The following is a 14479-nucleotide window of genomic DNA, read 5'->3' on the forward strand; positions in this document are numbered from 1 at the left end:
TCGGCACAAGTGTATCAAGATACCATTCTTGAGAAGGTAGTTAAGCCCCTTAACATCACCATGTTCAATAACCAAGTATGGTCCTTCCAGCAAGACTCGGCGCCGGGTCATAAAGCTCGGTCCACGCAGTCTTGGTTGGAATCGAACGTTTCGGACTTCATCAGAGCTGAAGACTGGCCGTCGTCTAGTCCCGATCTTAATCCGCTGGATTATGATTTGTGGTCAGTTTTAGAGAGTACAGCTTGCTCTAAACGCCATGATAATTTGAGTCCCTAAAACAATCTATACGATTGGCAGTGAAGAATTTTCCCATGGAAAGAGTGCGTGCTTCTATTGATAACTGGCCTCATCGTTTAAAGGACTGTATTGCAGCCAATGGAGACCACTTCGAATAAGCTTTTTATATTTTTAATTGTTTTATATTTATGTATTAAACTGACACACTGTAAAAGTAATAAATGTTATTTGCAGTTAACAATTTTCTTTTTTCTTTATTACAATATTTATGGCAAGACTAGGTATAAATAAAAAGCACTTACAAATTTCTTTCGAGGTGGTCAATAAATCTGATTTTAATTTGCATTTGCCCCGATTTCTCTGATCTTAGAGGCGGGATTTTTTTCGTATTTTTCCATGGACTGCCAGGCCTTGACCTATAGCCCCTTTTAGTTTAGACGTTGACTTATAGGACACCCATTATATTAAAATAAATGAATAATAACCAAGTGTAATTTGTTTACCTAAACTGTGACCTAGATAAAACAGTATTAATGTATAAATTAAGTTTACATAAAGAGATGAAATTCACTTAAAAATCAAAGTTTAACTACATGTTACTTAAGGCACACGACAATTAATAAGCTGTTTGCAATTCATATAGGTATATACATTGCAAAAGAGTGAAATAAAATTCACAAAAGCACCCGAGCTTTATGCGAAACGGAACGACTTTCCTTGCAAACGCAATACTGATACTAAACTAACTGAGAGAAGATTTTTTTCCCATTTAACTTACAGCGATCTGACTCATGAACAGATTAGTATGACAAAATAATTTTAAACAATTATAGGACTAGTGTGTCTAGTACGGATCAAAGTACAATGGATCAATGAACAAATGTAAAAAAAAACTATTCTTAACTTAAAATGCTAATTTACTTTCCCTAATGGGTCAAGTTCATTTAAATATATCCTACAAGCCATACGTAATAGTCTTGTCATAGTAATATTAAAGTATACTATAGCACTCCGGAAACTTAAAATATGCCATAAATATACGTAAAAACTATTTTTTGCTTATTACTGTGCATGTAAATAATTGGTTATTTTTGAGTACTGAAACAAACAAAATTTTATAGTTACCGTTGAACATGACCGTATTATTAAAAAGCATACCCTACTGTGACAAGGTTAGAACTAACAAGGCGAACGAAAAATATTTAACATTACTAAAACATTCACTTCTACGTGTATAGCTCAAAGTAACCAAGGTAGAAATGCGCTGCGGTAAAATAGATCGATAAAAACACGTTATCATCAATAATACTATGATCACAAATTAATCAAATTGTTGTACCTTAACGGTATCGTTCTCTATCGATGTCGGAAGTAAACTATTTTTATTAACTTACGTGAAGTAACCAAAGATATCTAAAGACCACGTCAACGATATCATAATATCTTTACTTTTCCCAACAATATGGGAAGTCAATAATGATGATTAACGACAGTTTAAATGTCGACAGGAACATGGCGTGTTCGGCGGAAATGATCTGTGCAACAAGTCAATGGTTGTTGATGCAATTATCCACAATCAGTAGATTCCAGACGCCAATTTCCATCAGATCGAATAAGGATTAGATCAAGATTTTTCCATCACTGAAAGATTCCCTTTATTTATTTTATAAACACCACTAGACATTCAACTACCTGTTTGTACCCCACGATTAAATCGCATTTACAAATTAAATACATTTGACGTTTGCAGTTTGAGTGAAACAGCGAAATACTTTGCAGAGCGTGACGTCAGCAGCTATCGCGGCGATACCTCGGCACACTCCCTGAGCGAGGCCTTAGGAGCGTCGAGCTGCCTTCGTGGAAGCAGATGTGAAAGGAATTAGATATTGTGTTATTTAATGGCAGATATTTTAACTATAAAAAAATAAACAATGCAAATCTCTGAAAGAGAAACATAGATTTCTATTTTCTGGTGAATTTAGATAATATTATAATATAAGAATTTAAAACAATGGTACATAAATAATAATTGTTATATTCAATAAACACATGTTTTATTATGTTCCTACCCTCATAAACATAATAATATTTAGATACGTAGGTACAATGTAAATAGCTGTTATGTAAGTTCAAAATGAGTTTCCATTTGAAGAGAAACTTGTTGCTACATTAATGCCACAGATTAGTTATCTTTCATAACAAATCCGATTGCCATAAAATTGTTTCTACGTAACTTTATACATACGATATAACTTATTCATTAATGATCAAATATCAGGAACAATAAATACCTAAGGCCAAATTTAGTGGGTAGATTATATATAGGATAATTATACGTAGGCAACTTCTAAGAAAGGTTTTTGCAAAATTCCTGAAAAGCAGATCCGAAACTTCTCAGGAAAAAAATCGCAAACAAAAGCAAAATCAATATCATTCGCTTGAAACATTGTGATCGAAATAATGTAGAAAGGAAGCACACTAATGCGGTATCAAATTAAATCAAACAAGCACATAAAATGGCATTTCATTTATGCAGCGTGCGCCAGATTTCATAAGCGATCTCTCCGCACCCCTGATCTAGGTTAGGTGGTCGACAACGGCAGCAGTGGCGTATCGAGCGCGTCTGATGTTAACCTACATACTTCCGCGGCACACTTGCCAGTTGAGTTGGGGTCGAGAGCATCCGTACCCGTAAAATTCGTGACCCAGCCCCGTTCCTCCGACCTCTTTGGTCGTATTTCGAGACCCTCGTTTCCTTTAAACTTTGTTAGATAATTGATTGCGGGGTTCCGCTTTCGTGAACCGCTTCTGATTATGAGTACGGGTAAATTATTCGACTGAATCAAGAGGTTGCGAATAATAAATTTCATTTGACTGCTTCTATCTTGCCTATATAAATTTATACTTTTCTACTCTATGTCTATTGTGGATACGGCACTTTCCTTATTCAACTCTATTTTATTTTATCTAAGTATATGAAATATCATGAGTTAGGTGTATTCACAAAACAGTTTGATACCTTAACATATAAATTTTTACGTAACTACCATGTCGCCATTCAGGGTTTACGCGCGCTTTTTCCATATGCAGAAATCCCCCGAAACGCATGGCATGACGGGTCGCATAAAGCAACATAACGCTTTTTTAATCCAAAATGAAAATAGTAGGCGGATGTGTTTTGAAGTAAACAATTATTAATATTGATGAGGAGATTCGTGTGGCGAATCTAGTTGATAGGCTTTTATAGTACAAGAATTCGACAACTAGGCGTATAAGGTGATAAAAAATAATACAATTTGGAGTCAAATAAAAATCAATATTATATTTGAAACATATCTATCAATAAGTTAACGATACGTTAATTCGTATAATGAAAGTGTTTAATCAAACACAAACAACCACCAGTTATTTTTTACATCTTACAACTTTCCGCACATTTATAGTTTCCAAATTGCACAATCTTTCATCTCGGAGCGATGAGTAAATCTTTTTACCTTTCGAAATTCAATCAATGGAACAAAAAGTACAATCCGTTCTAAATTGTTGTATTCTTTATTGAGCTTTCTAGCGAAACAGCTACTTCAATAATTATCTATGATAAATCTGTGTTATAGTCTTCTACTATAAGCAATATGTTTACGGTACATTGAAGGGACATGGGTATTCATAGGGCCAAATATAAAGAGCAACGAAGCAATATGCGGCGTGCACCGTGCGCCCGGGCCGCCTAGGGTCGACGTCCGGCCCGTGTCACTAACAACTACCAATCGATAACCTGATTTGCACTACACCACTTGTCATGATTCACCCGATACATAACCGAATTAACTAATGTTTAATTGCTAGAGTTATCTTGATACGTTTTTAGTTGTTACGCTGACCTGCAAACGCCTGTTTATTGTAGAGTTGTTTGTGCGGTCTCATAAAATGCGACATTCGACAGTTGTCAATTAATGTTCTCCAAATTTTGTTTTTACTTTAAACATTGTTAACTTTGTTTGATGACAGCAAAATAATTTGGGAGAATAACGTCAGTTCGAATTTTGAAGTTGCTAAAAGCAGCAGAATATGAGGATATGAAAATAAGTAAATAATTTACATAATATATTTAAAACGGAATAATAAATGAACTTTAGCGAACAAGATAAATTAAATTTAAATACCTACGTCATGCCATTTAAAATGTATCAATGCATTTGGAATTTTGTATCACTTTAATTAACTCAAAAGAGCAGTAACCTGTTTGTGTCAAAATAAGCAGGTCTAAAAGACCACTTTAGGAGATATCACAAGGTGAAACATACTGCAAACGTTCTTTACCTGAAAAAAGTTAATTGAAACATCTTTTATTTTCGCGAAATTTCTTTAAGAAAGGAACGCGCTACGTTCACCTCGCTTTATATTCTAGTTACCTTTTTAGACTTATCGATTTATGGGACCATACTTAAGCTTATATGTTATGTCAATTGATACGACTATGCAAGCGTCCTGCCAACCAGGTCCGCGTGTAATCAGGGGTCAACGCCCTGCCAACAGACAAGTTAACCGCGGAATACTGACCCGTCCCGAACAAACCCATCAACAATGCAAAGTGAAGCTTATGGAATTAAATATTAGTTTAATTATATTTGAGTACCATAAAAGGAACACGATATTAATCATTCAATGAATAATATAGCTATGATATAAAATAATAATGACTCTTACATCTTCGTAATTAACTTTAAATTATCATTGATTACTAACTCTTACTCTAATGAGCAAATTAAAAAACACGTATCAACGATACTAGGTAAACATTTACATGTTATTTTATTAAACATATTATTAAGCACTTAAAGAGGGGTCTATGGTGAACTATTTTTAATTACCTATTCTAGTTTAACAAAGATACATCTTAATATAATTTGAATTACATCGCCGCCATTATCCCTGCGGCAAATTACAAGAAAACTTAGAAAAAAAAATCTGGTCAATTCGCATACTATATCACACGCTACACGCACGCAACATTTACGTTACAACATTCATATCCGTATCCACAGGTTGACAATTGACTTTGCCGTATACACACCAACTGGTTGACTTCATTTGCGGCGTATTTATGATCGAGTCGGTGTAAACACTCAATAGATGAAAATTGTGAGGTCTACCTCAGTGAGAATTTTCAATGACCATTGTGAAGAACGGTTTAACAAAATAAAATCCAAGCATGTTACAATGAAAAGCAGTTTCAGTACTTGCGATACTCAATTTACTATGTATTGTTAAAATACCTATTACCTTGTAAAGCTGAGATGTCTTGTAGCTTTTACTACTGACGATGAAAAGACTGCCATCTACAGGATTTTTATTAAAACTAAGTTTATTCGTATAAGCATTTAGTTATAGAAGTTGTCGCTTTCTATATTATAATGACATCTAGCGATATTCCCGGAAACTAAAGACTTGCAGCTATAACCTCATTGATTACTTTGTTCGATCTCCATGAAAGGTATGATCTGCATACTTTGATAGAGACGTTATATTAGGAGTCCCTTTTCTCGGACCCCTTGAGGAAAACTTAGTTTTACACTGTTATTTGCTATGATTAACATTTTATAAATTTGTTCTTTTATTTAATAATATATAAAATTTATAGTATAACCTTTCACTCATTTATCGTAATAAATGTCTTGTTCCGTGCCACTATCAATTATTAAATCTATTGGATTCTTAATCAATATGAGACATTTTAATTAAAATGATTGTAAGTTAAATAACTACATTTGACAGCCTACTTTTCCAAATTGTGTCATTACTACGAATACAATTAATGGCTTCGCCTTTTTATTTAAATTACATCTAACACTTAAAATCAAGCAACGAAATGTACATGTATGTTTGTTTATCCATGTTTAAAGCTAGGATTCAATTTGTATGCTGTCCTACAGATGGAAACGAACGCTTATGTGCAATTCCATATTCATTTTTTAAATAACAATTGAAAGTTAATTGGTGTAATTGATCTATTCAAATTTCTGGATTGAGGATTAAGTCTGAAAAAATATTTCACTACGAACAATCGCTCAGATTCATTTAGTTAAATACTTAATTAATATTATATAATTTAATCTATTTACATTACTATATTACTACTTATACTTAGCTATATATATTATTATAGTACATATTATTATTATGGATTCTATAAGAGATAAAAGATATGGCTACAGAGTCCGCCATGTACGGCCTAAATAAACATTTTGTAAAGGATTTCCAAATGTAAGTTAGTAGGTTATGCGTTATACTAACCACTACACAACCCAGTAACAGTTAACCACATCGCACAGATGACCCTAAAACTAAAAACGACTATTAGATAGTACAAGTGCCGTTGTACCGAATTAGATCGAGGTAAAACGATGACAAATCCGATAACAGACACGATAACGTACGTATTAAAGTATTTTATGCGAAACAGTTCTGTACGTATCGATATTCTGCATTACTATTACGGTTGCAAGCATGTACACTGATGTGTAAATAAGGAAAAAATAATTTAATAAGCTTATCATTTGATTATAATTGTTTAATACAGGGGTAGCATAAACACAAATGTGTACAAGAATACCTACATTGTAATATTCGTGGTAAATTTTGGTACTTAATCTTAATTCATATTTTTATGACATCGCGATAAATAAATCTACACAATTTAGGCAATAATTTTTTTTCAGTACAATATATAAATAATTATAGAAAATGACATAAGTAAAAAAAAATAACATGCAGCGCAAAACACGTTAAAACGTGTTATGTACGCTTTAAAATATGTTGCATGAAATATATAATGCGGTTTAAAATATATTTTTAATTTAATTATGACTGTCAACGTTACACATTTTAACTAAACACAACACTTTTTATTGACTGAACGAATGAAAATATTAACGTTCTCTGCAAACAAAATATTGTATTCATGAGGCAGCTTCCCGAAGTTTTAGTAACGAGATGATTTCCATTTATCATTCGGCGTGTCCTTGGCGAAACTCGCTCAAGGCCGTGCGGATCCCGGAAGTATCCTTGGACCCGGCAACAGCCCCGTAAAATACAAGGTCTTTTCGACATTATTACGGTATACTGTATAGCATAGTCGAATCTGGCAGTTGATCCACGAAATCATGTTCTATTTAAATGGAAACTCGACGTAAGTTAAGTATGTACTGTAACATGAAATATTTTAGACCATTTATTGTGTACTGGTGGTAGGTCTCTCATATGTAAGAGTCCACCTATTTCTGCCCTCAAACAGCAGTGTGTGGTCACTGTTGTGTTCCGTTTGAAGGACATTGTAGCAAGTGTAACTACTGGACATAATAAGATTTAACATCTCATGTCTCAGGATGGCGAGCGCAGCGGAATACCTAAAACAATACTATGTAATTCAAGTTGTTAAATGATGTTTCTGCTGTTCATGGCCGGTCATATCGCTTACCATCAGGCGGACGGCAAGCTCGTCTCGTCATTCAAAGCAATAAAAAAAAATAGAAGAATATGAATGCAACAATGTTTATACTTAGATCCTCCTTGTCGACGTAAATTATTATGTAAGTATTTAATATGCGAACAATAAATCGATCAGCAAATCAATCAAGAGTATCAGTAATATATTAGTATGTAAGCTGTAGAGAAGTGACAATGGCCGATAATTTTACTATTTAGGAAGAAAATTGGCAAGTCAGCTACAAAACGTCACATAGATGTGAGTAACAAAACCAACGGAAACTATGAAGCCGACGTTGAAACGATTTTCTCTTTTTAAAGCCATTTCTAATATTCACCGTCGACGAATGTCTTTTTTTTGTAAAGCATTAATGTGTATTAATATTTCTTGTCGATTATTGTCACTAGAAGATTGGAAAGCCGGGAAGTCAAGGAGGTATAAACTTAATATGCACGTTTGATCTTACATTACTGCTGTCGAAGTCCATAAGTGTTACTTAAAAAGATACAGACTTTGCTGGTGGTAGGATATATTATATATCCGCCTGGATAGCGACTACCCCACACAAAGTGTTAAAACCCGCCATGGTGGCCCACATAGGTGTGTCGCGTTCCGAGATCAGCATGCGTATATCCGGTTCCAACATGCCGGCATAATTTAGTCGACTGCTGAGGGGTAATTCATGTCCCGACAGTCTACTGGACTCCTCTCCACTTACCATCAGGTGCAATGGGGTCAATTGGTCATGCTCATATAAAAATAAACTTTATACTGTAGAGTAATATTGTGTTGGTCCTAAAATATATAAATAATTTTAAAAGGAGCAATGCATAGGCTAATTTTCCATATAGGCGATGTTACAATAAAGTGTTCTGGCATTTTATTTCACAGTAAAGCTTCGCAGCTTTCACAGTATAACTCTAAACAATAATTTTTATTTTTGCAAAATATTAAAAGTAGTGTGTCAAAATACCTAATTAAACTGCACAATAAAACATACTGCAAAACGCTCTATGTGTGTTATAAGTATCAATGCTGTATTTTTTTTATTACTATTGATACATTTATGTATTTTGCCCCATGTGCCAAATTAGACCATCCTGGCACTGACTGGCTCCCCTGAAGTGGCTGAGCACTCCATCACCCCTCATCTAAATTATATCTTAGACCATCGAGAAAGAATGTGCCTTATCCTTAATACAGTGAACAAATATTTTGTCAATTTCAATGTAAAAACATAGAATATACAACACAAATTGAGTTATTATGAACATATACATAAGTTTTACACTCACTACAGTGAGTTTTTATAAATATTTGCATGAGCATTTCCTCTTATACTTTTGCAGAAAAGAAATATCATACAAGCCACAATACATACATATTATCTAAGCTAAATATAAATAAGTAATAATATATTACCAGTTAAGAATAAAATAGAGATATTTATAAAAGTGTAGTTTTCCTCGATACAATAACCGCCCCTAACAATTTAACAAAGTGTTTGACAAGGAAAATGTAATTAACTGACCAAAAATATAAAGAACTACTGGGCCTGCCAGATAGAGTCCTACTGCAGACTGCCTTCTATGTATACCTTATTTTATATTTATAGCTGTCTTCTTTATAAAGCTTCAAAAGAGAGTCACTTATCTAGTCTAAAATGATTATATCTTTCAAGCTGGAACTCCCCAAACACATACACTCAATTTTATTGAAATGACTGATGTTTTGGGATAAGTAATTGGGATAAGTTAAAATTGTGACAAGAGATTTAATATATCAAGTTATATGCAAGTTTCAAGAGTAGACAAATGAGTTATCAAGTGGACAAAAGGTAAATAAAATATTTATGACTTAATAATTTGTTTCATTTAAACTTATAGTCAATTTATAGTCAATTAAAAGATTGAATAACAATAAGCCAATTAAGCTAATTAAGAATTCAAAGACATCTTGATGATACAGTTTCATGAGTTAAGATATTGTTTATGATATGAAGCCACTAATCCATATATATGATGCAACTTATATGCGGTTTGATTGTAAGAAGTTCTAACATACATTCAATCTACAGGTTTAAAGCTGGTAATTTTAAACTTATATGCATATCTGTCATACCCACCTATTAATCCTTGCACAAAGGAAATGCATTTTTGCACATAATATTATTGACTGATGAGCAACGCACACCCTAAACTACACAATGAGCACTAGAAAAGCTTAAATTCATCCCCATTTTTATTATCCCTACTGAGCATCTGGATAGTTACTTAATGATTGTCTCGCATAAAACATTCAAAATCTTCCTACTAGGTATGATCTTTAAAATTATTTGTTGAGGATTGGATTAAACATTATTATTTTTTATTGACAATAATAATAAATCATCAAGTATGGTTCTCTTACTAAATATGACTCTAATGCGCTTGTTGCACAGTGATATAACTATTTGTACAACATTTAAAGGTATTCCATTGGTCTTACAGTTCAAGAAATAGGTTATTCAGTGATTTCATAAACTACCCTAATTTTTGTGTTATATACACATCACACTTAACAATTATGTTAATTTTAGGCCAATTCCTACCAAATTATCTTTTTTTAATTCAAAAAGAATTATATTACACTGCTCTGTTTATTAAATATTATGATTTATATTGTAGTTGCTAGTTTAGATTTTATCACATTGAAAATATTATAAATATATTAGGCTATTATAGGTATTATGTCAATGACATAGAGTTGGTTGCTAACACAAAAAAAATATATACACTCCATCAAATGCCATTAATACAAGGTCACAAACCTCAATACATTTTTATTGGCTGTGTAGTTACAGTTTAATATCAAATAAATTTCTATAAAATAATAAGCACTCTTGTGGGTATAATTTGTTGTCTTCACACGTAGGTACTCTTACTATGCCCAAACACTATAAACGTTCGTGATAGTTCCATAACACGATCTAGTAGTTCATTGCTACCTATCTCCATATTGCTTTACGTCTCAAGTAGATATTAAATAATTAGGTTATATTATAAACTTCGCGATAACCAGTGATTTTTTTGAATAAACGTAAAGAATGAAGTATTAAAAATTAACACTACACATATTTGACAAAAATAGGAGTTTGACGTTTGATACAAGGAATGCAATTTTACTTACCTATACTTCTCCTGTTTCACTTCTGCTGCTTATCTTGAACGGCACATTTGAATTAATTTATAAAAACCAACAAAGAATGCGGTAAAAATATAATTTTCAACTATGCATGGATTCTAAAAACAAAAGAAGCAGAAATTCGTAGCTCAGACACACTGTGAATAGGGGCGACTGTAAAACATGTATCGATATTTTAATATCGATAGTTTTGCTTCCTAGCGAATAATATATTCTGTAATAACTAAATAAATAATTAATATCAGTTATAATAAATAACTAAACATTCGTATTACAATCGATGTGAATATAGAGTTTACAATGTGATTTGCAAAGTTGATTTTCATTGTAATCTACACAATAACTATTGTATCTAATTTGTATCCATTATAATATGAAGTCATTATAATATGGATTTTATGTTCATTTCTTATCTTTAAAATAAAATAAGGTTGTTTAAAATGATAGATATAAAGAATAATTATTATAAATAAGTGAATATCACCGCTGATAGATTTTATAATTTCACTGGCAACGTAATTCGTAAATACGTTGATACAACAGATGAACAGAACACATATCTAATGATAAAATGCACATATTACTAAGAAGATTAATGTGGATTTACTGCAAACACACACACACATACACACACACACACACACATCATGCTTTTATCTATAAAGGGGTAGACAGAGATGTAACCAACGCACAGTCTTCCTTATAATATGCATTTCGTCTTATGATGTGAGTGGGGGCGAGCTTATTGATATATTGGACACAATATATTCTAAACTCAGGGCTGAGCAGAAAAATTAAATATCAGCAGGATTCGAAACAGAGACCTAAGAGCGGTGTCGTACTGCGCACGCCATATAATTACGCCACCAAGGTAATCTGATTATCTGATCGAGGATTTACCTCAATTTTAAGTAAAGGAAAGAATTTGAATATTCTCAAGCAATTACAATAACCATTTTAAATTTTAAAACGAAACTATTACCACAGATGAGCTTTAACTGGGATAAATGAGATAATTCAATCATGTACCTTATAGGGAAACTGTACAATTCTACAATTTCATCTAAATGTTTGCTGGTACTGGACAATGTATGTAACAAATGTTGTTATGTTTAGTCGATATCGATATTTTGATATATTAGGGTGGATACTCTAAAAATATTCGACATGAGCTGTCAAATTTACTAGTAAAATGCACAGAGTATATAGATGGTCGTAAGAAGCATACCTAATATACAATTTTAAAATAATATTCTCTTTACATTGCTACTTAGTATTATTACGAATAACCGTATGGTCCTAAACGACATTATTTAAAATGTTGAAAACAATTTGCTTCCGAATAAATGCTACTCGTCACATAAATGTTTAAGCTAACCAAATATAATCCTATATATATCAGCTTATGAATGTAATAAAAGTCAAATAAAATTCACTTAACTCATGTAAAATAGGCCCCAAACATTTTATTTTCATATTGTGTTTACCGTAATTGAAACATTTCTCAGTGTAAGGAAATTCCTCTTTCCTAGCAACACTATCCTATTAGGTCTATTGCAGTCTGTTGTAATTTTTATAAGCTGTATCCTGCCAATGTAGATAAATATATTTTATTTTGATGGCTTACCTTTAATTTAAAATATTTATTTAATTATTTTAAGTTTCGATGCTTTATAATTATGGTAATTAATAATTTTACTGAGAACAAAGTTTTATGAAACTCTAACTTTAAAAAAATATTTTCTTATTTAATCTGTGGTTTAGCCAAAAAGTATCTCTTATCTCCATGTGAAAAAGTAAAAAATATGCTCAAAGGATTTTTACTTTTATTATTTTTTTAGCGCAGAATAAACCTTTGGTTTTAGTTATAGTAATAAATAATAATGGCAGACGAAGAAATTAATGGTGATACTGACGATATTCAGCATGACAAAGATAAAACGCAGAAGAAGACTGCCAAACATGATAGTGGAGTAGCAGATTTGGAGAAAGTTACAGATTATGCAGAAGAAAAAGAAATTTCCTCTCAAGATATTTCTGGTGTTAGTATTGTATTGTGTTAGTCACATTTTTATAGGTTATTTATAACCCCATTGTCCAGCCTCTTTAGCTGGTCATTTGGTTTAGTTGTCAAGAGCTGAGGCCTGAGTTTATTAGACATTCTTGTGGAGTAATCCACGGCACGATGAAGCGTTTTTAAACGTTTTCGTCTCATAAGCCAAGTGTTCTGAAACTTGAATTTTTATATAGATCAGACATTAGATGCCTTAAGCAGAAGTTTCTTAAGATTTCTGTAATTTACAATTGGTATGCTTGTTAATATTATACATAACTCGTGTTAACTTTTCGATCCATATTTCTAAAATATGTAATGTGTAAAAACCAACATCCAAATTGTAAAAAAATGCTTTATACTGGGTTCCAGGCATTATCACTAATTGGCGATAGAAGAAATAAAGAAGCTGCAGAAAGGTTAGAAAAAGAGAAAGAACTACAAAAGGTTGCTGTCAAGAAGGATGACATAGAATTAATTGTAAGTGCTCAATTTTTTTATAGTTTGCTAATGAACTCTTGAGATTACATGGTTGTAGACTAATAGGTTTAGTAAGAGGCTAAGTACCATCCCTTGGTCTGCCAAGCTCTAGCAGTAAAATCTGAGTTTCTAACTTCTTAAAAAATAATTTGTCATGATAGCATTTGCACAATCAAACAAATTTCACAATCGCATTCTCAAATAAAAAACACATAGCCAAAAGAATGCCACTGGTTTGTTACTTTGCAAACAATAAAGCTTTTCATGAGTAAAATTATGAGTAATCATTATTATCCATTATCCCAGTAGGGCAATGCTTTTTCATGTATTTTGCCCAAGAATTTAGTGAATAACTAGTTATTATTGATTGGCCACCGGCCTGATCACCAGTGGTGCAGGGTGAAATTTGTCAAAATGGAACCCAACACAATATTCATAATTAATGTAGTCTGCAAATCATTTTAATGATAATTTGATTTTACATAAATTACGAAAGGGATGATGGTAGAATTAGATTATATTGTTTCATCAACACTGCTGACCTCACACTCCCTCCGAAACTTGCTAGTATGTAAAACAAATAAGTAATAAAGCTTGTTGTATACTTTTTCAGGTGAAGGAATTGGAGATCTCGAGAACACTAGCTGAAAGAACTTTAAGAGAACACAGAGGTGATGTGGTGGCAGCGTTAACAACACTTACAAACTGATGTGAAACTTTGTTGACATGTTCTTGGTGGAATGCTGTTTTAGTTCTAAGTTTATTGAATAGATTTTTCTATCCAATAACAATTTCTATTATTTTATTTAAGCAGTAACAGAGGGCATAATAGAGGGTATAGCATCAAATACCAAATGAATATTTGATTTTATAAATATAATGTTTATGACTTATATCTAAATTATAAGTGCTTAATAGTGTAATTTGATTTGATATATCTTTCATATTTTTAAGTGAGTGAAACTGCGCATAGTTCTCAACACTCATAAACCTTTTTGTGATTAACTCAGGTACACAAGTCTTGATGGAAACAGTTTGCA

The 14479-nt window shown here is 32.4% G+C and overlaps 2 protein-coding genes across 5 annotated transcripts in view; one reads left to right on the forward strand and one right to left on the reverse strand.

Annotated features, from left to right (window-relative positions):
- Window positions 1-11059, reverse strand: part of LOC115456390 (protein roadkill) — a 55721-nt gene extending 44662 nt beyond the window's left edge. For all 4 annotated transcript variants that reach the window (XM_037440620.1, XM_037440619.1, XM_030185425.2 and 1 more), the window contains exon 1: window positions 10892-11059. The gene's annotated coding sequence lies outside the window, so the exon portion shown is untranslated. The remainder of the gene's footprint in view (window positions 1-10891) is intronic.
- A 1603-nt stretch (window positions 11060-12662) lies between these two features.
- Window positions 12663-14230, forward strand: LOC115456423 (huntingtin-interacting protein K). Its single transcript, XM_030185478.2, has 3 exons — window positions 12663-12948; window positions 13332-13439; window positions 14053-14230. Exons 1-3 carry the CDS (start codon window positions 12790-12792, stop codon window positions 14146-14148), a joined length of 363 nt encoding a protein of 120 aa, XP_030041338.1. The 5' UTR covers window positions 12663-12789; the 3' UTR covers window positions 14149-14230.
- Window positions 14231-14479: the final 249 nt, after the last annotated feature.

Source organism: Manduca sexta, chromosome 20, assembly GCF_014839805.1.
Source record: "Manduca sexta isolate Smith_Timp_Sample1 chromosome 20, JHU_Msex_v1.0, whole genome shotgun sequence".
Classification (NCBI taxonomy): Eukaryota; Metazoa; Arthropoda; class Insecta; order Lepidoptera; family Sphingidae; genus Manduca; species Manduca sexta.